Source organism: Lepisma saccharinum, chromosome 13 (genome assembly GCF_977018435.1).
Source record: "Lepisma saccharinum chromosome 13, izLepSacc3.1, whole genome shotgun sequence".
In the NCBI taxonomy this organism is placed as follows: domain Eukaryota; kingdom Metazoa; phylum Arthropoda; class Insecta; order Zygentoma; family Lepismatidae; genus Lepisma; species Lepisma saccharinum.
In genome coordinates this window covers 36,133,188-36,158,343 of record NC_139241.1, presented here as the reverse complement: position 1 = coordinate 36,158,343, position 25,156 = coordinate 36,133,188, and the positions used below count along the sequence as shown (strand labels likewise).

The window sequence follows — 25,156 nt, the reverse complement described above, 5'->3', positions numbered from 1 at the left end:
GAACAATAGCTGTCATTTTTTGAAAGAGAACAATCTGCCTTCTTTTCTTTTCCCCTTTTATTTCTGTTATTTTGGTTCGCTTTCTACCTTTTACGTTCGGCAAGTTGTGTTTATCGAAAATAATGTAACTTGAGTTAGAAGGCTCCACACGAAGCATGAAATCAAGTTTTCAGACATCGCGTGCAGAATTGTGCAGCCGATAGACTTACCCATTGAAAAACAGAGGATACATCTTTATTATTTTCAAATCGAGATCGGTGAAAACAAATGAAAAGCGACCACAAATGAAGTGTAGACAGCAGCGAGAGTCCCAGAGCCATTGTCCGCACACAAACATGGCGAGTTCAACCTGCACAGCGTTCCGGCGGGACATTTGGAACATGGCTTTCCAATTTCGTAAATTGGCATCTGGTTTTTGAGGTTGGAAGGTGCCAAATTGCAGACAAGAAAATCATACTTTCCTTTCCTATTTTTAGTCTCGGCTCTAACGTAACCACATCCGACGTATTGCGCATCATGCCACATGACTGTAGATATCCGGTTATACTTTTTGTTTGTACTATGGGAGAGAGAAAATCAAAAGAGTAGGTATATATATATATATATACTGCTGGATAATGAAAACCGGACACTTTAATATTTGACATTTGAATTGCAATAACAGCTCGCAGGTATATTACAGAATGTTCGGCAGATCATGTAGTATACCATATGCACCATTCATAGGCTCGGACTTTGTTTCTGCATTCGTACTTAATTCAGTTTCTGCAACATTTAGTTAGCTCTTGTACCAGAGCTTTTATCGACCCATTGCGTTATCACAAAAAATGCAAGTGTCCGGTTTTTTTTTGTCCAGCAGTATATATATATATATTTCTCCACATGATACCACTACAATTATTAAGATCTAAAATTAAAAATCCATTGTTTACATCAGTGGTTCCCAAAGTGTGCGCCGTGGTTGCCTTACTGGGGCGCGGCAAAATGTTTCAACATTTTCACTGAAATAACACCGAAACTGAGAGGGGGATGCAGGAGGCCCGGACCCCTCCAGTTCTCGTTTGACCTTCCTTATAGAGGGTCAAAATAACTTTCAACATATTACATAACTTTTGCACACAGAAACTTTTCACACAACAGGTGAGAAATTAAGCAAGATTCTGCTGTCAAATGGGCAGAATCAATAAGTGGGACTATCACTCAGTTTCACTGTCTTCCTTGTGCATGTGCGTTTACTATTTCATATTTTCCTCTTTCAAACCGACAATGAATTAAAGAAACAGTATGGTATATTATGAATGAATATGTGCGAGATTAAAGGAAGAAGCATAGGAATACTGTAGTCTTCATGTTATTGAGTGAGCCAGTCCATTGCAAAATAGGCACCTTTGTTTCCCTTCGGAAAAGTCAAGCAGAAGTTCAAAATATTTTATATAATCAGGATTAAGTTGTTCCTTTTTTTTTTGCATGTACCTGTAAACAAGTGTGTGCTACTTCATACTGCATTGATGTGGCTGAAAATTGCAGTGTTACATATTTATACCAATGCTTCGCCAGAGTTCAAAACAATACGTGTATGTGTGTGTGTGGGCGGCTTAATGGCCGGGCGACGCAAGCGATTGTCCGGGGTCACCGCCCTCGAATGCGCCAGACCGGGGATTTTAGTAGAGCCAAATCCTTATTTCTGATTACATAAATGTGGATATTTGTTTTATAAAGAGTTGGATTTGTGTAGAGAAAAATTAATTGAAGTTACATCTCAATGACAAATGTAGGTGAAAATCATGTAGCAATTTAAACTAAGAGACTACTGTTTTGATATCAACCTACAAGATACGGGTTCTTTGACATTAATATAAGGCATTCAAAAAACAAGGCTATTATTTATCGTCGTTAAAACCGTAAATATGCAACACGGTCATGTTTTTTATTGGCCGAAGGTGGAAAGTAGTAGGATCAGCGAAGAAAGTTGAGGAGGGGAGTGACAGGGTGGACAGTGGGGGTGCCAAAAATTGACCTCGCCTGGATGAAAATTTTATATTGAGCCTTCCTTTATTATGTAAATATGTGTAAAGATATTGAACTCCTATAAAGGACTGTAGGAATAAGTATTATAAATCGAATATTATAATCAAATTCTCCGTCAAAAGTTACATGTAAATTATTATATGTTGTATAATTACATAATCACAGTAGTAGGGGAAGGGGTACAAATATGGATTAGGTGTACAAAAATGGAATACCATTATGCCTCGCCTGATAAGTGCAGCACTCTAGCAAGAACTACGTGAAATGCTGGCCAGTGTTCCTCACCACCACAGGAAGTGGTTAGTTCGCAGCTCGAGGTTCAACAGTGAGCGTTACAGCGATTATTGCGTTTCGCGACCGAAGTGAAAAGTTTGGAGGTAAGTACCTTTTTGGTATATGGTAGGCTATACAATTTTGTAGCATATCAATAAGGCTTTATTCTGGTATATTTACGTACATTGTTGGGATGAGTTTTAATACACTTTTGGCTTTTGATCAGGGCAATATTAACCTATGGACAACTGGGGCAATTGACCCGCCCCCCAAAAGGAAGCTGTGAAGGGTCTTTACCAAAAAATATTTTAACCAGCTGGCTATGCTTTTGAAAAATTGCATAAGAAGTTGTATTTTAAAAATCAAATAAACTTTAATATTGTCGTATGTCTACTCTCTTCTGGATTCAATTGTAGCACAGCTCTTAGTCGATCTATTTGTAGATATCTGAATCTCAGTATACTTTATACCATGGATTGATTTGGCTGTATTGTGGAAATATGGCACACTTATTCAAACAATGAATTCTCAGATACGATTAAGATAATAAATAATCGTACGAAGTACATAACGTTCTTTCGTTAATAACATCGTTTTATAACTGAGTTTTTCTAGGGAAAAAAATGTGGAGATACTAGCGCGCTCTCTCGGTGCATCAGTGAACTACGGGACACCTAACTTTTCTTCGGTTTTATAGAACAGCTTATGTGTTCTTCACAGCATCACCTCGGCGTTATCAAACATTGGTGGATAAGTTAAGACAAGCACAAGGGAAATACTATGTTACCAAGAGTTTAAGTGAGACAATCGGTGGGCATGTAGAGCAGATGCCACAAAAGCCATGGTCCAAGGTTACGAAAAATTTAAGGAAGCTCTTGTCGAAATAGGCAATGACAAAGAAGAGAATGGTATTGTAAGAAGTGAAGCGAATGGGCTCTCACGGCAGATGTCGTCCCTGAAAATCGCATTGTTAGCCGTCTTCTGGAATGACATTTTAGAGAGATTTGATGCTACGAGCAAAACTCCAGAATCCAAGGTTAGTTCTTCAGTCAGCCATTGACATTTTGAGATCTTTAAAGAAGTTTGTGGAATCAAAAAGGAACTCGTTTTCTGAATATGAGGAGATAGCCAGAAGAAGAAGTGGCACAGAAGAGTACAATAAGGAACACTCACGTCAGCGGGTGAGAAACGTCCGACTGAATCATCTTGACTACGAAAATGAACCTCAAAGCCACCTCTCGCCTAGTGAACATTTCAGAGTTGATCAAATCACCTCATCACTAGCAGACAGGATTTTTCCCTGAAACTGTCGCAAAGAGGTTCAGTATTCCGTAACGCAGCTTACATCACGTAACGCAATGTTACTTCTGCGTTTGGGATCGAACCAAAACCTTTAAATTGTATGGGATGATGTAGTTATTCCTCATTCATCTTTCAGATGGTTATCACTCGCTTGGCCTAAATGTGATAAATGCAAGAGGTTATATTTAAAGGAATGGCGATAGAAATTAACTCAAGTTAGATATGGGTTCTGTACTCTCCATGACTGAACCGATATGGGTTGGTTTAGAAAAGGATATTGCTTACCTTATAATTAGATGAAGATTATTTCCACACTTGTCCTCTCATATAACACTTGTCTGGCCTCTCTGTCAGGCATCAATCTCCTCACACACCATTGTCCAATAATCGTTCTCCCCTTCGCTTCTCTTTTACAATTCGCAGTCCTTACTCTCTCTCGTATTCTCGCCAACTGTCCACTGTCCGCCGTATTCCCACACTCTTCCATACCTGTCTCCCAAGTCATTCACCTAACGTTTGCCTAATTGCTTATTCCGCATTCCTCTCTCTTCTTCCTGGTATGCTAAGACTTTATACTTCTTACCCAATACCTTGGGTACGATACGATTCATATGTTTTTCGTTATGTTCGTAAGTGTTTGTCTCGTGTTGTCCCCCATTGTGAATGTTCCTGCATCTATGTAGTAGTGAGTAGAAGTGGGTTTTTTTCTTGGGAAACAATGTAAATTGCACTAATGTGACAGTTGCGTTAGTTTTTGTAAAATAATAATGTAAAGAAAAGAAACCATTGTTACAGTATTGTAAATTATTGTCGATTCCAGTTAATATTCAATAAACAATATGCTGGTATACACAAATCCTGACGTGAAATAAAAAAAATGCAGTATTCTAAATGAACTTGCAGTGGCAATCCCATCACTAATTACATCTGCAGCTCGCGAGTTTGTGAGCATCTACGAGGAGGATACCCTCACTAGAGAATGAGCTGATACAGTTTGCACACCTAGTAAGCAGTAGCAATGTCAAACACCAGGAAGGCATCCCAATGGTACTGTCTATGTATAATATTGTATGTATGCTAAGAACCCGTTCCGCAGTACATTTCCTAATGTCGAAATTCTCTTTAGAATGTATTTGGTCTTAATGGTAACAAACTGCAGCGGATAAAGATCTTTCTTAAAAATGAAATTACTGAAAAACAACCTTCATGCTGCCATGGGACAGGATCGCTTATCCAATCTTTGTTTATTAAGCTTTGGACATGAACATCTTCGTGAATTGGACTTGAATGATATAGTAGATGAATTTTCGGCGAAAAGGGCAAGAAACGTGTGTTTACTATTAGTATTAAGCCTTTGTGATTTTTTTTAAGAAAGTGTAGTTACTACAGTTTCCACAATGAACCTGTTGGTAATTGTCCAGTAGATGGACCGTGCATATGTAGTGACATATTTATTCTTAATTGTAAATAATATATTTTATAATAAATTATGTACGTAAGTACAGTCTACTGCTCAGTTCTCTGTTTCCGTATGAACCCCCTTAGTATTTACTATATATTGTAGTAACGGTGTTCACTCTTCATAATATACTGTAGACATTTAGACGCAGAATTTAACTGCTGCTATAGCGCTACAATTTTCGTCCTGTAAGTTTATTTTACTGCGCTTTTCTCCTTGCAAACCTATCTGCGATATGTTCGATTCTGAATGACTACCGATTCTAAAATCAGGTCTACCATTTGAACTGCTGAAAATTGGTGGTTTACATATTGAGCTAATAAAGCTCCTAGTAAAAAATAATAAAAAACGTGGGGCCCCCACAAAACGTTTTGCCCATGGGCCTCCACAAACCTCGATACGGCCCTGCTTTTGATATTCGAAGGTAACAGTGGCTCAAATATGGAATAGTAGTATTCCATTATTATACCCCATTTATGTAAAAAAAAATATTAATGTGAAAACAATGGATTTGTTGTTCCAAAAGCAGTACTTTAACCCCATTGGACATATCACCTGCTCCTGGAATTAAGAAGAGGCAAGGAAGTAGGGGAAGGAAAGCAGGGACCTCTAATATCCTGACTTCACCACCATATACGACTTCCATTGAAATGTCCACTGCTGTTAAGAAACAGCCTGTTAAAAACAATGGGGAAAAGGGTAAAACGCCATTACCAAAGGACTGCGAATCATCAGACTCGGACAGTGTCGGCGTATTCAGCGTGTGAGACGACTCTTCTGATCTCAGTATGTAGATGGCAGCACACCAAGTAGGGACGATGCTGAATGTCTCTTCCGTTCTGCACGATTTTCTGATGATAAGGGTGGAGAAGAATGGATTAAGTGCAAAATGTGTGATATGTGGGCTCATGCTGAATGTGCAGGATATGATAATGGACTTTACGTTTGCGATTTTTGTAAGTAGGTAAATACGTAGTAGCCTAATAATCATAGTGATACAGACATGTGAAGTTCAGAAATTTTCCCATTCTTGCGACTTTACAGTGTTCACTTATTTAATGTTTTCATTAGAATTGTGTTTATATGTTCATTTTGTGCACAATGTTGCTAGTATTCCATATATGTACCCCATTCTTTTTGTGGAGAAATCATGTCAAATTTTAGGAAAATGTTATTTACAAATAATTACCATAATGTTACGTAGTCTAAACATTATATTCTACTAAGGAACTAATTAAGGAAGAGGAAGAGAGTTTCTCACACACATTTTTTTAAAGAAAACGTGTCGTTAAATAGTCAACAACAAACTGGTATTCCATATTTGTACCCCTTCCCCTACAGTGATTTTTTTTTATCCAGCTAATAAAGTTCGATGTACCCTGATATATATGTTTTGTTGTCAAAGCTAGTTATTGTAATTACAATTTTTCAAAGTTTAACTCAAGTGTATTAGGTCCCAACTTAAAAAACTTTGCCCCCTTCGCAAATAGAAATAAATCAGTATTTATGCGCTTTACTTAGCTTTGCCCCGCCCCCAAATCTCTGAAGAAATCGGCGCCTATGCACTTCACCCCTTCCCATTTAAAAATTTTGAGTTGAATTCAATATGGCGGACGTCCGCTTGGAACACGCCAATGTGGTTCCCTAAGTCTGACCTGTTTATATCATAACAAATTGATATCATAATCAGCCCAACTCCTTTAATTTTTATGGGGGGTGTAAAGGACTTTTGAATCAGCCTGTAGGCCCTTGTACCATGTGACTTCGTCAACATCAGATCAAGAATTACACACATACACATACGTTATATATATGGATAAAAGCAAGGAGGGCCAAAAGGGCTAAATAAAAATCAAAGAAGGAGAAAGTAAACACTCACCAGACAGTGGGAAAAATTCGAATTTTCGCTAACTAATTGTAGGATCTTCAGCGTAGAAAGAAAGACACGGTCCGGTTCCGTCTCTTTCTTTCTACGCTGAAGATGCTACAATTAGTTAGCGAAAATTCGAATTTTTCCCACTGTCTGGTGAGTGTTTCCTTTCTCCTTCTTTGATTTTATATATATAATGTGTGTGTGTGTGTGTGTGTGTGTGTGTGTGAAGGTATGTAAGTAAGTAGGTAATCTCCATTGGTAATATTTTGCGAGGAAGGCCAAGATTTGTAGATCCGGCAGTGCCTTCTCTATTGCAATATGCCTCTTTAATGTCGATTATGGGAATAACATCATCATCGTCACTATTTTACTATGGATGATTATTTTTGTAGAAATTAAACGTTTTAAGCTTAAAGCTTGACGCCCACTGAGACGCGGCAACAGAAAACAACGGCGCGTTTCCGGCGTCTCAGTGGGCGATAAGCTTAAAGCGGGCCTGCAACAGATTTTTGTTAGATAATTTTTTAAAAATATATCATACCAAAGTCTCAGGCGCTAAGTATGTATATATACGAGTGTAGTAGAATAGATACTTACCGATAGGAAGGTATAACACTTAAATTGAAGTACTTGAACTGTTTCAGTAGCCGCTTCTTATACAGCTTCCATGATGTTGTGTGCGAAAAGGTTGCATTCTTAACGTAATAAACTATCGGCCAAACTCGTTGTGTGACTGAAAGGAAATATATTTGTTTTAAGTCAGTAGGATCTGTCACTTTTAAACTATAGACATACATGAAAAACTGTGGAGCAGGCCAGGCACGTATCTAGAAATATAATTTGGGAAGGGGGATCCCAACCAAGTGTCTGAATAATAATAATAATAATAATAATAATAATGTTTAAATTAAAATAAGTCATAATTAAAAAAAATATTGATTAAATATGTAAATATTATTAATATTGTATTTTTATTATTACGAATAAGTAAACATGGTATAAGAATATAGATATAACATCATATATTTATCATCTAGCTTGCGTGTACTTAAGATCACCAAAATTGGTGTAAATACAAGGAAATTAATGTCAAATAGTGTAACGGCGATGACGTGAATTTCTCACTTTTATCCCTGTTTACGTCATCCCGCTAAATAGGTTACAATTTCCGTTCTCGAAATTCCCATTTCGTAAAATTCCCTAGAGGTTATTTTCCTCAATGCATTTTTCTGCCGACAGAGGTCTCTGAAAATCGCCTCACTTTTCCTCCTGAGCCACGCTACGAAAATCAGCTACACAGCTATATTCCTTGACTACACAGTTCATCCTGAGGTTACAGCGCCTTCAATAAATTAGTGTGGAAAACGGCACTGTTCTGGGCTCAGGCTGGTTCCACTCGAATATGATACCGCTAGAGGCGCTGGTATCGGTACAGCTGCATGGCATTCGTCTGCTTATAATGAAAGTAAATGGAGTTTTCGCTGCAACGTCTGATTCTTTTACATGAAGCATTTCTATGAATGTGATAATTGCTATGATATTTAGTACAGTGGTGGCGAAGATATTAACGAACATTCTAGACAGTCGGCCACGTCCTGTTATCGTTATACTTTCATTAATAATACGGGAGAAAAAATACGATTTGAATGCTCTTGGTAACTAAATTTCTGTGTATGAATTAGGTTCATTATTATTATCATCATCATCATTTGATTTAATGATATACATACTGAAACATTTGTATTTTTCGTATCTTTTCTTCCGCTTTAAACTAATCGCGGCGATGATGATAATGATGATTGCATGATATGACAAGGGGAAACCCACCAAACTTCCTTAGTGTCATCGACATGAGTGTAAGGAAACTTGCAGACCAATGGGACAAGCGACACGGGATGTTCACATTGTCACACTAGTGACACACACTTCCAGACTTTAAAATAGCACTCATTGCACATGAGGGTCCAAACGGCAAACGACACGTTCATATGGCGTATTTGCGTGCTACTTGTTACTTCGGTCGGAAAGCTATTTAAAGGAAGGGTCTGAGACCGAAGCGACGCGCTACAGGGGGAGTTCCCAACTAAGTGACAAGCGACATGGTGCCTTCAGTCTATTAGCAAGCGTTGCTTGCGAACAACAGATAGGCGACACGATAAACCGCACATTACAACAGATCTAGGGGACACGATAAGCCACACGTGTCGCTTCTGCGTCGCTCAAACTGGGCCATATCCTCAATAGCTTGAGGATTTCACCAACCGAACGCTGGCCTGTGCTTCCCGTCATGCCGCTACGATGTGAAAAGTTGGTCTTGATTGGCTCGTTTCCAAGCAACATGTGTTGAAAGTTGCCTTGGACCGAAGGACTCGTGTCGCTTTGGTGTGAAATCCTCGTATCGTTTATCGCGTGTCGCTTTTGTCTAAGATCTGCTTGAGGAAACGGTGCAGTCAGAGCTTGTGTCCCTACTGTTCGAAAGGCTGCATTGATTACACTGGGGAACAGTGAAATTGCGGCACAGTGTTTGAGAGCTAATTTAGGGCGATTTCATGCTGCTGAATAATGATATAATAATATATTTCCTGAATTGGCTCTAATTTATGAAATAAATGCAACTAAACCAAAATGGCGGAAACATAAGACATACATATAAATGAACTTCCAACAACAATTTAATATTTCTTTTTGTGATTACAATCATTATTATAAAAATAAATTTTTATAGGCCTATGATCATAATAATTACGAAAATATGTACACAATGAAGTAACAAACTATGTGAAACGTTTTCTAAACGATTCCCTGCTGTATTGCTTTTTAGGACAATCCCTCTGTAAGCTCCAACAGTAGTCGGCCATCATGTGGCGATCCCACCGTCCCTGGTACCTTTCTTCCATTATCCTTATATCCTGATGGAACCTTTCTCCCTGTTCTTCACTAAAATCACCAAGGTTCTCAGGGAATCTGTCAATGTGGCTATGTAGAAAATGTATCTTCACACTCATATTAGCTCCCAATTTCTCAAAATTTTTCAACATATTTCCAACTATATCCTGGTAGTTTTCTGCTCTGTGATTCCCCAAAAAGTTTTTGACGACGGACACAAAGCTCAGCCAGGCCTCAGATTCGATGTAAGACATATAAGTTGTAAAATTGGCATCATTTATAAGTGTACGAATATGTGGTCCGTCAAAGATTCCTGCCTTCAATTTTTCAATACTTAGTCCTGGAAAAGTGTGGCATATATATTTGAAACAATCACCACTTGTATCTAAGGCCTTGACAAACTGTTTTATCAACCCAAGTTTAATATGCAGTGGCGGAAGGATGATTTTGTCCCTATCTATCAGCGGTTCATGAATGATATTAGCTTTTCCCACTGTAATATTTTCCGTTGGGGGCCAAACTTTTATCGTCCACTTTTATCACTTTCGTTTTTATTGTCACTAGCACTTTCATCTGATATCTCAACGTCATCGTCGATATTTTGCGAAAAGGTACATACTGGAAAAGGTAAATTTTCACTGTGCAGTATTGGCGGCTTTGCTGACTCTACATTAGCGTACACCCAATTACGCTTTTTGAATCTATTCATGCCTTTAACATTCACAGCACAAAAATAGCAATCATTAACATGATTTTTTTGGTTCACTCCATGTCATGGGCACTCCAAATTTGGGTCCCTTTAGTCCGCCTTGTCCCCAATAACGAAGTGATTCCAAACAAGTTTTGCAAACTATATGTGGGACCCATTTTATATTTTGTTGTCCCAGATTTTTGGCAAAATAAGCCTGATACAAATATCTCACTACATCCGTGATATTTCTTCTCTGTGATGGTAAACAATATATTCCACATGTATAGCAAAAAAACATTTGGGTTATTGAAACACTTACTACGTGAGGAACTCATATTTCCAATGTATTCACATTAAACGCAGTTGGCTTAGTTATAGCACAGGTTATACTACAAAATTCAACATTAAGAGATATATTGCCTTGCAATGCTTCATAAGTTGCCTAGCAACAATTTACAAATAAATAAATAAGTTTATTAATGGGAATTTCATCCCATTATCAAATTTTGATATTACCGAGAAAAGCGTGGACTAATTTTACCTCCTACATTTGCCATGGTGTGTTTATTTTTATAACTGGAGTCAATTCAACTGAACCAATCATTCAATTGGCAATCACAGCTGTTTTGTGTGCTGAAACTGTTATTAAACTTTATGCCACAAAATATTTTTTTTTTTTTTTTGTTCCCCAGTGTTATCGACTGCTCGCTTTCAAGTGACAATTGTGGTTTGTCGCCTCGGTATGAAATATCTCTCAGGATACTATTTATATTCTAATAACTTAGAGAAATAAACTCCAATACACAGTCCAAGACCTGACGTCCGGAATCACATTGCGATGTTTCTTCTTGTGTTACGCACGCATGCTATTTATTTATTCATTTTATTTTACTTTTCTTTCCAAATTAATGCCATTTCGTGACTGCAAATCACTCCACAAATATAACTGTTTCCATCATTCACGTACCGCTTTTCAAGACAAACAAATCTACATAATATATTCCAAAAACTAACAAAGCCGCATTACTTTCATAAGACAATTAGCACCGATTCTGATCGCTCTGCCATCTATGTTCTCATCAGTCGCGGGAACCAGTTTCTTGGGTCGTTTTCCACACTATGTTATTCAAGGCGCTGTAGTAACACCTTACCATCAAAATATATTTGAGCATCTAAGATTAACTAATTGTCAGGCAGAGAAATGATCGCGTTTTAAGATTTTAAGATACCAATTGATTAATGTTGAACAAGTGGATTGAGATAATTTAGTAGACGAGATAATTAAATGGGTACCATTTTATACCTTATTTCAATGGTATTGTTATTCAGATTTTAAAGTTGTTACGAAACAAATTCTTATGTCATGTTGGAATCGAGTAATTAACTCATTGTTACGATCTCACATAAATGTACAAGTCATATTATTTAACCATTTTTAATGTTTAATGAAAAATAAACTATTTATTTCGACGTACGCTATTTTTTATTGGAGTGCGGCATAGTGGATGAATTAGAGGTTTAATTGTTACTAACAATAAACTGTTTGTGCAAGGATTATTATTGTCTAGGTATACTTCAAGTGTTGTTATAGTGGGAGCGATGTTTTATCTTTCAGCTGAACCCCGTAACAAGTACAATTTTGTATTCGTGGTTTCTAGATGAATGTTTTTGCTACGTGATTTTTCCTCTGCCGTTAAAGTTTTGACCCGCACTGTTTCCATATTAAGTTGATCTAGGAACGACGTTACAATAGATGAAGAATTGAATATTTATCACATAATAAAGAAAGGAGGTTAGATCCAGTTGACGAAAAGTAAAGTTCCTGATTAATATTTTTGCATATTATCATTAGTAGTAGTGTGCATTAAATCTTCTTTTGTACTGTTCTTCAAAGCAGTATGATCCAAATATAATAATAATAATAAGTATAATAATAGCCCTTGCCTTCTGAGTTCATAGGAAATAAATAACCATCGATTATAGTACAATCGAGTACAGTTATGCTGAAAGGTACATTTTCATTACTTCATTTTAGTAAGTCTTAGGAGGGGTCCGAACCCGCTCCCCTAAATACGTCCTTGGAGCAGGGGTGGTACAGCCAACTTTTGGGGGTATTTTTTTGTTTTTTTGTTATATAAATTTGACTAATAAGCACCTACATCGTTGGACAGAAGTTAACTTCGTTAACATTTAAGAATTCATTCATGTGCAGCCAATATACTGCTAAGCTACGGGTAATATGTATTATTTGAGGGGGACAACGTTCTGTTCTTATTTATCTAGACTTAAATTGTCAGGTAAATTCTGGGAGGGGAGACAATAAACTTACAATTCTTGAATATCAATGTTTAATCTTAGTTTATCATGGATGGGAATGCTACGAGTAGTAGGGGGGATTGAACATTAAATTGGGGAGATTCTTGAGAGGGAATATCCAAATATTGGATATCAATATTAAGTTTTAGATTGGCACAGAATTTCTATAGTAAGGGGGGGGGGTTGAACTTTAAAGTTCGGGGGAACACATATTTTTATCGCTTTGGTATAAAAATCGTATGCTGATCATTAGGCTACCATTTTTCTAGTTCATTTGGAAGTCTACTAGTATCAAATAGATTTTAGTCATAACCATCCGCCTTATTTCGTTCTTTCCTAAAATAAACATCGGATACATGAAAAAGTAGTGAAGATGAAGTTACAGCACCGACTGATAAATAAGAAGTCCAGAGGGATTTGTATTTTTGTTAGTTTATATCGCTTTTCTGCCACTTTTGACTAATGAGATGAGTTATGATTAGAAATGGTGATAGAGACACAGCAGCACCTATGGGGAGAGACAAGGGGGTGCCACAAACGCAGAGGCAAAGTGGGTATAGAACGAGCAAGAAGAGAAAAAGTTGGGAGTAAACGTCGCGGAGCACTATGAAAATATTCACCCTTTATTAAATTAGTATTGTTGCCAGTTTTGAAATAAATACCCTATTTCATTCTCTCTCTCTCTCTCTCTCTCTCTCTCTCTCTCTCTCTCTCTGTCTCTCTGTCTCTCTATACTCACCGGTATCCATGCATGGAGCACTTGGACTAGGAATGCAATAATCTGCCCAAGCCTGAGCAAACATTTCCAAAGTATTGTCCCATTCCTAATATAAAAAGAAATTTACAAACTCAATATTTAATATATGTACAATATTCATAAAAATATAATCATCTTTGACAAAATATGCTCTTTTAAAACTTTATGCCAAGTATTAATAATTGGAAGCAAACTTTACTATGTAGAACTATCAGCGAAAAATTCAGGCTCGACCAGGACTCGAACCCGGGTCTCTGGCATTCCGTGCAATTGCTCTACCACTCCTTTTTTTTAAAAAAAATACCCCTATAATATAATAAGAAATTATTCATCATATTTTAATCTTATTACCAGAAATATATTACATAATATTAAATTACTTACCTTCAAACAATACAACTACTTCCTCTCATAAAAAAACATATTTTATAATACCAAAATATATCACATTCTAAAATAACATATTATAATATATCAAATAACTAACACAACATCACATCAATTCTACATATCAACAAATACATACCTATATTATATTACATCACACTATTCCATTCTCCACATTCAACAAACACAACAAATTATATTAACCCATATATTCTAATATCACTTAACATATAAAATATTCATATTAAATTATTTTATTTTTATTTTAATTTTTCTCATATATTAAATATTTAATTTATGCTTTAATAATAAACAATACCCCTATAAAATTAAATCACACATACAAACAAATTCAAAAATATTCTTCTCCGGAGATGGCCATCATAATAATCTATAAAATTATTAAAATATAAAACACAAAAACCTCCAAACCCCAAAAATTTAACCACCACCTTTCCAATCAAAAAATAACTCAAAACATTTAAAAAAACATCTTATCAAACATTATCAAACTTCCTTAAACTTCCTAAATAGCAATTGTTGGAAAAAAAATGCAAACAACCGCAATAAAAACCCATCAAATAACTAAATCAACAATATTAAATAAATTAAATTAAACTAAATAAAAAAAAAATCATATTAAAAAAATATTAAATAAATTAAATTAAAGTAAATATCTAAAAAATCAATAATCAATTACAAACAAACAATTCTAAACAATCAATTTAAATACAAAACATCAAACAATTAATAACAAACCTAAAATAAAACAAAAAATACAATTAGAAGAACATATTAAATAACAAATCACAAATCAAACTCTTATACAATAGCCATCAAAATCAAACTTCACAAAACTTCAACTACAATATAAAAACAAATATACCATTATTCCTAACCACACTAATCCAATCTATAAAAATGGAATCTCAAATATTATATTTGCCATTCAAATATGTAAATATTTATACCTTTTGCTCATTACCATTAAACTTACCATAATAAGCAAATGCTCAAATATCCCCCGTCATTCACACATTTCTCAAACTTTTACGCATGTCAATTATCACTGTATTCTCGTTTTTACTTTTTTTCGGACAAACACAAACATCCAAGTCCTAGCCGGGATTCGAACCCTGGACTCTTGGCTTTGTAAAGCGCTGTGCTCGTCACTCCGCCACGGAGGTCGACACCACTGAGCTACCGAGCCGGCCTGGTTTCGCCTGATTCTTCGCTTCCGCTGTTTTACCTGTGTGGAATAGTCTGCCAGTGCTACTGCAACGGAATCTGTTGCCTTTGAAACACAGTAGACGTTGGCGTAGATGTAGGAGGAAAGAGGCAAAAATGGAATGATGTGTGATGGGGGAAGCTTCCGCATAGAAAAAAAAGAGCAATGGCACGGCCAGTCCTGGTCGAGCCTGCATTTTTCGCTGATAGTTCTACGTAGTACATCTCATGTGTGTGCCTAATTTAATCAAACTTTACTATGTGTAACTCTCAATATTATTTGTTTCTGGATCAACACTTTTTTTTGACTATTTTGTAAACTGATACAGAATTCCCCCCACCAGCACCAATTCTTGTTTTTTTTTTTTTTTGACCGTTCGGTATGGATTGACCCCTCGTTTCGAAGCCCCGAAAAACAGCATTTTCCTTCCTGAATGTATGTAGCCAAGGCGCCTAAATTCATGGTTGTCACTGACATATGTTTTTCCGAAAGAAAACATCAAAATTTTTAGCACGCTACTGAAGTTTTGAAGTTTGTCTCAAGTCAATTTTACGCACAGACAAGCTAATCGGTACTGGACCCAATATTTTAAAAGTGGGATCTCAACCATTATGTGCCTCCAGCTAGTATCGGGGCTCCTTGATGCCATGAAGGAGACCTTAGTGCGTTACTGCCAGACTGTGTGATCAGTGAATCTATGGATTGTGAAAATCTTAAGAAAGCATAAAATCGGATATATATCATAATGAATGGATAATTATGCATGCATGATTTAAGGAGAACGGGATAACCACAGGACTTTACCCTGTAGGTTCTCTACTGGCACAATTCTGTGTCTTTATAATATTAACACTTACTATGGCATCTAATGCAAAAATAAATGACAGTGGCAATATTGATTCTGTACCACACGGCTGCATACATAAAGGGTAGGAAAATGATGTTTTCGTGGGCTAGTAGTTTAGAAATGGAACCTTAGCGAGCAAAACATTACTCAGGGACGTCGATAACGGGGCCGGCCAGGGTCATGCTCGTAAAGAAAACCCAAGCTGAACACGATTCCGATGACATCCATCAGTTGCAGTTCGCGGCCTTTCATTCCATTCTCTCACATAGCTGAGATTTCTTCAGCTGGAGTTTTCGTTAAGAGCATGATAAACTCCAGATCGCACAGTACTGATGTCTACGCATTCATCCCCATAAAATGTCTTCAGTCTCAGATGAATGTCAATTTGTAGCACATGTTCTGCGGTTAGAAACTCGATCACGGCACGCTACTTCAGGCGCTTCATCAACATTGCATGGTTACATGCTGCCATTTTCCTCGCAATAGTTCAGCACACCCTGGTGATAGAAGTTTGAAACCTTCAATGGAGAAGCGGGAAAGTCTTATAAGTGCAATGTATGGTTGCTCAAAATCCAAAATGCGTTTACAAGGTAACAAAGAAAATAAAAAGATAGGAAGCTATACTTTTCAGCACGCCCTCGTATATATACTTTATTGCAGATCCATTTCAGGATTGTAATGTTGTTCATTGACATTCCAAATTACAGTTTGCAGAATTTTAACACAAAATGTTAATTAGAAATGAAATTAGGCATACCATATTTAATGCAAAATAATGAATTTTTCACGAGTTTTGTATCTCTTAAACTAATTGAATCTCAAACTCAAATTTTTTTACTGAAGTTATTTATCATGGAGTACTGTATTGTGTACAAATTTCAGATTTTTAAACAACTGCCCACCAGAGATATTTAACCCTGGACTTGGATTTTTTGAACAAAAAGTACATGTTTATGACCCTGTAGAAAAAAATTATTGAAGTCTCAAGCTTCAAATAATTTTGACATATTCTATTTGTACACAGGTACTTGCACAAAAAAATTGAAGTGTCAAAAAAACTGCCTTTCCACCCAAAAAAATGTTCAAAAATGTCATTTTGAGCAATTAAAATACACAATTTTGACCTTAAAATTTATTATGAAGGAATAATATTTATAAAATTACACAGAAATATAATTGTAGCCTATAATGTGCTTAACATCACAGATTTTGTCTCATTGTCGTAGGACTTACCAGAGCTGAGATAAAAAAGTTGCCGCTGATGCTTACGAATGGAGAAAATGACGCGCGCCATGATAGAAATATGCCCGCCATCTTCAAATCGGTGATAGTAAAAATAAAATAACAGTGGTTCTGAACTGTCAACATATGAGGCTCACACCACACAAAAAATAAACTTTTTTAAAAATGGTCGAGCAACCATGTTGTATGACTTCATACGGATTGACCCTATAGGTATATGCAAGTGTGTGTGGGTGCGTGTGTATGTCTGTTTGTGTTGCACCTGAATACATACCATCAGCATCATGTTCGCAGCTGGTGGCAAAGTTCCAGTTGGCGCTTTATACATGCCAGAGGCAACCTCTTCGCGGAAGCCATTCAGCAAGTGAAGGATATAATTCTTTTCAATGCCGGTCATTTTCTTGACAAAGATCCTGACGCATCTTTTCTTTATCTAAAATGGAAGAAAATCAGACAATTAAATGTACTTCCATGATATTCATTGCTGACAATTTTAGAATTACTGCGTGAGGTAGTCTCACGTCCATTTCTGAAATTGTGCCTGGCGCCTCCAAGCACTTTAACTTCAAAGTTTCAGCCATGTGATCGCCACGTTAACGGAAATTTTTAATACCCTTTCATTTTAGAATAAGTTAATGGAGTAGTTAAGTGAATAGGAATAACTGGCTCTTTAGGAATAACAAATAGCCACATTCCATATTAATATACTGTGTTTATCAATACCTTTCCTTAACTTCTTAACACAAATAAGCTGAGGAAACAATGGGAATTATGCTTATTTTATTTTGGCTAACAGAAAACACCTGTTAAGTAAGGTCAATTTTAGGCACAGAAAAATGATCAGGTTGGGTCCATAGTAGCTGAGATCGGAAACACGCAGTTTGTGACCTCACCACAGACTGAACCTGAGAATCAACATTTCAACAGAATAAAAACACCTAGACTTGTGCAATGCTTTAGGTTAGAGAAATCCTGATGGAGATATATTTTTAATGTGAAAACATTTTCTATGAACATTATAACTATAAAGGAAGAAATTAAAACAACACATTGAAAACTTTTAATTTACGATTGTCAGAAGCAAGCACACACTTTTTGTTTTAGATATAAAGTTTGAGGTGAACACGCCAGTTTTGCAAGCAATTCAAAGGAATTTGATTTTATAACGTTTTTAAGCTTCCATGAAATTTGGAAGGCACATTTAATAAATGAAAAATACGACTACCAGTTCCAGATGTGGAATGCAAATAATATAATTTGTCCACGTTCAAAGTACAGAGTTATTACAAATGATTGGAGCGCTTTCATGAGTTTGCTGTAGCTATAATATTTGACATATTGCCATGAAACTCAAAAAGTTTTCTTCTCTTGCAGGCGTGTTTCGGATTTCTGTCTTGAGAGCGCAGCACTGAGCAGTGAGTAAAGATGGCGAAAGGCGCTGAGAGAGCTTAGGGTAAGGACGGGGCAAACAGACAATGGAAAACAGACGGGGCAAATGGAAATCCCCTAAGCAAAGTACTAATATTTTCGATTTGAAGTTAGCAACAGTGCAGCAGTTGGGGTTGTGTACGAACCTGAACGTTTGCGAGCTGGTGTGTTGAGCATCGAAAGAAATTGTAAAGAAGAAATGCCCATCCACCCTATAAACCTGACCGGGTAAGCACAAAATGTACATGCAAAATCCTGAATACTAAAAAAATGTGTTGCGAACACAAGGCTTGCATAGATTACTGTGGTCCCGCCGAAGTTGTGATTGTGGTGAAGACAGTGATTCCTTTATAGATACACACATGTTGCCAACATTGTGCTGCCATCTAGTGGACTTGTTTGGAATGTAAGGGCAAAGGTTACAAGTGGGGCAGATGGACAGGTTGCCGTTGGGGCAAACGGACATAGACGAATTTTATTTCATTTAACTATTGTTAGGTACTTTTTGATTGAGATACTAATGCATACTTGACTCAGTAATGGAAATAGCAAGTGTGAATTGTATGTAACGCATTTTATACCTTTCAAATGTTTGTGTTTCTAATACAATGTGCCCTTGTTACAGGATGGTGAGACATCGAGAACGAACAATGCTGCAAATGGGTTCAATGCTTGTGGAATATATCCCTTTAATCCAGAACGACTGCATGGCCATGTCTTTGTTCCTGTAACTGACCATGGTCAAGATGAGCGATCATCAGAGCCTACAGAAAGAGAAGAGGATGTGTCATCTCGTGGAAGTTTTGAGGAGCTAAAACCCTTTGCCAGCAACTTCTGGGACCTGCAGCAGGAAACTCAAAACTAGACAATCACAAGTATTGACGGATCCTTCCTTCATCGCTTGTCTAAAAGACAAAAAACTGAAAGCTGCAGCAAAAAAATCTAAGATTTTAAATGCACCACAAGTGATGAGTGCTGTGTATGCAAAGATGTGTACAACCAGGGTCAAAATTGGGTGCAGTGCTTAGAGTGTTCTCTCTGGTTCCATGTAAATTGTGTTGCAAACGGAAATTACCCATATTTTGTGTGTTGTTATTGTGAGAGTGATGATAGTTCATAAATCATTACGTGTCCATCTGGCCCGATCAAATGTCCGTCTGCCCCGAACGTGTGGGGTAAACGGACACTGCCGCATCCGGGGATTGATCAGACTATTTTGAGAGAGATGTTCATTTGCTTGCATACTATGTGCTATCATGTGTTAACTGAACGTTCACACCTTCCATGCCAATAGTTATTTTCAGTTTCAATAAAATGTTTCACATTTATTTTGAAAATTGTGCTTAGGGTGTCCGTTTGCCCCGTCCTTACCCTATGCTGTGCTAGACTTTCATGCATATCAGTCGGTCAAAACAAAGCAACGAATAAACAAAACATCAAGAAACTTAGTCAATGAAAGGAAATCGAATTGCATTTATTTACCTTCAGTTTCGGGCACAGCACGTGGACAAGAGTTCTTTTCTTGCAGCTGGGTAAGTTACAATAATCTATTTTGGTGTGTGATTGCACCTCTGTGATACATAGTCCATGCAAGACCTGAAAAATAACACTTCCATAGAATCTTCATTCTTATGTTGTGCCCTACTAGCTATTCTGTACCTGAATTTGCGTACTTTATCCTGGTAGAGTTCCCGCTTCTGTGTGATCTGTCGTCTGCTGGAAGACCTTTGCAACTATCACGTGAGTGATTCCACCCACTGACAAGAGCGTTGGAGATAGCACGTGCTTTCTTCTCTGCCAACCAGAGTTCGCCGTTCATCTGCGAGGGGAATTTGAAGCCTTGGTTGCCACATCTATAGCGGAGATGAGGGGGAGGCAACCACATACGGAGCAGGTATTTCAAATGTCGATCGGAAAATAATTTGCCTTTTAAGAATAACTCATTTCCCTTTACAAGGACCCGTGCAACACTATGGTCAGTCATTAGAGCTGCATCAACGTAAGTTTGGCAACACATGTTACTTAGTGGTGCGAACTGTACAAGGATAAGCATTATTTTATTATTGCATAAGATTATAAAACAAGTCTCAGAATTCAACCCACTCAATATTCTTCAAAAGTTGGATCCACTGTTTACAACTTCAAATAAAATCAAAATCCAGCATATCCTCAGCTATCAATTTACGGGACATCAACAGCCACCAACAACAAGAGTATCAGGAAATAGATGAAAATTTATATTGCTCATTTATTTGTCGAACTGTTACACTCAACACGTAAAGATGCAATTTCTATGAGGAACACTTTTGTCGAATTTGGTCTGAAGTATCGCTCTACCATCTCGAGCAAGTGTGCCCACAGGATTTTTCTCAGGGGGGTCAGAATAAGATTTCGCATCTTGCCCTTGAATTGAAACTATTTTGGCGTTGTTGACAAGTTCAGACTTGAGTCCACTATTTAAATAAATTCGATTCGCCTTGCTTCCTTCTCATAAATTGTTTATAAATAGTTCTTTGTCTTTTTGTACTTCTTCACGATGCGTAGATACCAATCCAGAGACCACTTAATCTACTCTCCTTCATGGTACGTACCTTAAAAAAAAAAAAAAATAATAATAATAATTTAAAAAATGGCACGTGAATTGTAAAGGTCAGATCCTGACTTCAGTAAATGATTTCGCGTCATTCCATGTCAAATCAACCAATAAAAAAATATTTTTGAACCTTTAGGATTCAGATTTTTAAGATTTTTTATTTATTTTTTGTACCTGTAAAGAGGACAAAAACTGCCAAATTTCAGATTTCTTGCGCTAATAGTTTTTGAGTTATTGACTTTCAAAAAAGCAAATATCCCAAAATTTGACGACATTTTAAAATTTTTAAACAGCTGTAGATCAAAAACTATTTGACCTAGAGAGCTCAAATTGGTGTCATTCTCTTCTACTTTGAATGGGATTTAATTTGAAATGCAACGTGGCTGTGCTATTTTCATTTTGTACTTTTTATGAAACTCGAAAAAAGTTTTTTTGAAATTCTCAAAAACACCCCATTTAATTTTTGCTGAAAGAATATGTGTTTTGAAGACATCAATTGACTATTTGTGTGCAAAATTTCATAACGGGACGGCAATGGGTTCCTATGGAAATTAATTATTTTGTATTGTAATGCGAGTGAAATTTGCAAAATGTGTTGACTTCCATGTTAAAATCATAAGTATAAGCTAAGTGGTTGATGTTGAAGTCTTGATAGTGGTCTATTTTATAATTTTTGGACTACAAATAACATGGAAATACCTAAGATATATCACTTTCAATATCAGGTATTCAAATTGAAAATTGTATATTTGTGTCTACATTTTAGAATAGGATACAAATACAAGGTCATATATATATATATATATTTGTGTGTGTGTGTGTGTGTGTGGGTGTGTGTGTGTGTGTGTGTGTGTGATGGTGTGTGTGTGTGTGTGTGTGTGTGTGAAATATTCATAATTAAAACAAGGCGTTAATAAATAATTAAATAAATAAATTACTTTAAAAGCATCACTTTGAGCGCATAAAACAGTTACTTCACTGAGCATTTCACAAAAGACAATTGTCTGAAGATTGCAATAAACAATTGGTGATATTCACTGAGGTGTACAGAGTCTAGCAGTGCTTTCACACTTTTAATTGCAGTATTTATTATCTTGTCGAAGACACATTTCATAAGCGACATTCTTTTTCACGTGCTTCTCACACCTCGCTACAATAAGCTAACAGACTGGAAGGAGCTGCCTTTATAACAACCTGAAGAGTTTCAAGTAGAGACTGCCACCAAATAAAAACTGAAATTTCTATTTCTACCTCATCCTCTTGAGACTTGTTCCATTTCTGTTGACTCTTAAAACTGACTGGAATACTTCACATATTGTATCTCTCACCAATCATTATGTTGTGTTAAGAGACACGATTTAAATACTTTTTATTCTTCAAATAACTGTAAAGGGATCTCAGACCAAAACAACAAGTGGCAGGTGACATGCGACAGTAAGGATTCACACCAAAGTGACAAACAAGCAACACAGGTCACTTCAGTCTATAAGCAAGCATTCGCAGCGCATGCTTGAATAACAGGCCGAGGCGTTTATTGAGAAAACGACCCAGTCCGAGCATTCCTTGAGTCCGAGCACCTTGCAAGAGACAAGCAACATGTGTCGCTTGTTGCATGTCACTTCGGTCTGAAAGCTCCTCAAATTTTAATAACATACATTTTTACATTAGCCGTGAGATTTGTTTATATAACAAATCCAATACATTATTATTAAAAATGATAAATATTATAGATTTCCACATTATTCCATAGGAACCTATTGCCGCCCCTTTATGAAATTTTGCACACAAATAGTCAATTGATGTCTTCAAAACATATTTATAAAAAAAGGGTGTTTTTGAGATTCTCAAAAAACTTTTTCGAGCTTTAAAAAAATTACAAAATTGAAATAGCAGAGCCACGTTGCATTTTAAATTAAAGCACATTAAAAGAAGAAGAGAATGACACCAACTTGAGCTCTCCAAGCCAAATAGTTTTTGATCTACAGCTGTTTAAAGATTTCAAAATGTCGTCAAATTTTGGGATATTTGCTTTTTTGAAAGTCAATAGCTCAAAAACTAGGAGCGCAAAATATCTGAAATTTGGAAGTTTTCGTCAACTTTACTGGTACTACCACTGTACCAAAAAATATCAATTTCTGAGATGTCAAGGTTCAGACAGAGGTTGATTTGGCAAGGATTGACCCTTCCCGACTTTTCTGGATCCCGAACAGTTGCGAAATTCCAAGGTATCCTATTTAAAAGTGTCAATTCTTGGTATTGGAAATGGCGAAATTTATCACGATCAAAATTTGCCGTCCCTTACAATCCTAGTTATGGCGGCCAACATGACTTTGTTTGGAAGGTAATTGCTGTACCTTACAGCCCGTAAATCACAGAAAACAACATTTTTGTAAGAAAAGATCGGTACAATTTAACCATTCGAATTAAGTTACCCTTCTCCAGATACTTCAGGGGGACAAGTGTCTCCTCTTCCCCCTTTGCGGGTGACTTTCGTCTCGACAAACCCTGTTCGAGTTCCATCATATAAACAGTGCTTAGCCTACAATCTTGCTGTTCCCGCGCTTGCAGAACGTTGACCTTTCTAACAGAAATCAAACGGAGTTGTCGCTATCTATGTCAACTCTCATGGTAGAGGAGGCCAAGCTACGGACAAGTGAGGATTAAGCTACGGACAGCTTGTGTTTCCTCTCGTTTCCATTATGTGTTGGAAAATACATTTTCTTCTATGCTGATGCGCACAGTAACTGTCGAGCGATCGTTATCCTGAAAAACTTAACAGGTTGGACCATCTTGCACACATACCTTCACTAGAACGAAGCAGCTGATGCTGTCGCCATGTCTGCTGATGCAGATGGCGACGTTCTCATCCACCTTTTGCCAGCTAGCGACCTGCAGAATGTGTTCCGTTGTTGCGTTCTTGACACTTGGCGGTCCGAGTGGGATACTGAAACGGGGAACAAGCTTCACGCTATTAAGCCCACCATAGGTGCTTGGCGTTCCTCGTCCCGTCCCTCTCGGAGAGAAGAAGTTATTCTTACCCGCATGCGTCTAGGACACAGCCTCTAACGCATGGTCACTTGCTGCAAGGGCTGGGCCCTCCGCTGTGTCGTGTTTGCAATGTTTTTTTAAGCATTCGACACATTCTCGTTGAATGTGTCGATCTTGCTTACCTCCGGCAAACTTTTAACCTTTCTGGCTGTTTCTCATCCCTCTTGGGTGATGACAGTCGTATTTTATCAAATGTTTTTAGTTTTTTGCGAAGAGCTGGACTCTTCCACCGTCTGTAAGGAGGTTTTTAGTTTGTTTCTTCTGACTTTTTAATGTGTTGTGTTTGTCTTGTGCAGGTCTTTTTACAACCTTGCTCTTTTAGATTTTCCCAAGGGGCTATTTACACCCCTTTTTTAAATTTTCAGTCAGAATTTTAGATAAGGGGACATTTCCCCGTATACATAGAAGGGTGCGAAATGGCCTTAAGTGCCGACGCACCCAGAAATTTTAAATCAATCAATCAATCAACGTACCTTCACTAGCACCATTAGCGGAACTTACGTACGCATACACACACAAACGAAAACTTGGGGCTTTTTTCTTCATTTACTTCTAAGATAGGGAAGGTCATTTCGCATCATTTATACTAATCTCAATACTAGGTCTTTTACTATTTTTTCACCATGTTCTTTGAAAAATAGGCTACATTGATTACATCCAAATAGTGATCTTACCAGGAACAACGCAACAATCCACATTTTCTATCAGGTTCCTCAGACAACAACCAAATCGCAGAATGTGTTGGGAGATATTTCTCTTTCGTTCGCATTCAGACTCAAAGTACGTATGAACTATAGG

At 37.0% G+C, this 25,156-nt stretch overlaps 1 protein-coding gene across 1 annotated transcript; it reads right to left on the bottom strand.

Moving 5' to 3' along the window:
• Window positions 1-243: 243 nt before the first annotated feature.
• LOC145996748 (venom allergen 5.01-like) lies at window positions 244-25,156 on the bottom strand. Its single transcript, XM_083133276.1, has 6 exons — window positions 25,033-25,156; window positions 20,200-20,313; window positions 17,564-17,722; window positions 13,568-13,652; window positions 7,533-7,668; window positions 244-559 (listed from the first exon to the last, which is right to left on the bottom strand). Exons 1-6 carry the CDS (start codon window positions 25,054-25,056, stop codon window positions 244-246), a joined length of 834 nt encoding a protein of 277 aa, XP_082989402.1. The 5' UTR covers window positions 25,057-25,156.

What these genes read in the sequence shown, in the direction of transcription:
- LOC145996748 (XM_083133276.1), bottom strand. Translation starts at nt 25,056, where the DNA reads ATGTGGATTGTTGCGTTGTTCCTG. An exon ending in TGCTGTGCCCGAAACTGAAG is followed by an intron (nt 17,723 to 20,199) that starts GTAAATAAATGC and finishes CTTCCATTTTAG; the next exon opens with ATAAAGAAAAGATGCGTCAG. An exon ending in TGCTCCATGCATGGATACCG is followed by an intron (nt 7,669 to 13,567) that starts GTGAGTATAGAG and finishes ATTTCCTTTCAG; the next exon opens with TCACACAACGAGTTTGGCCG.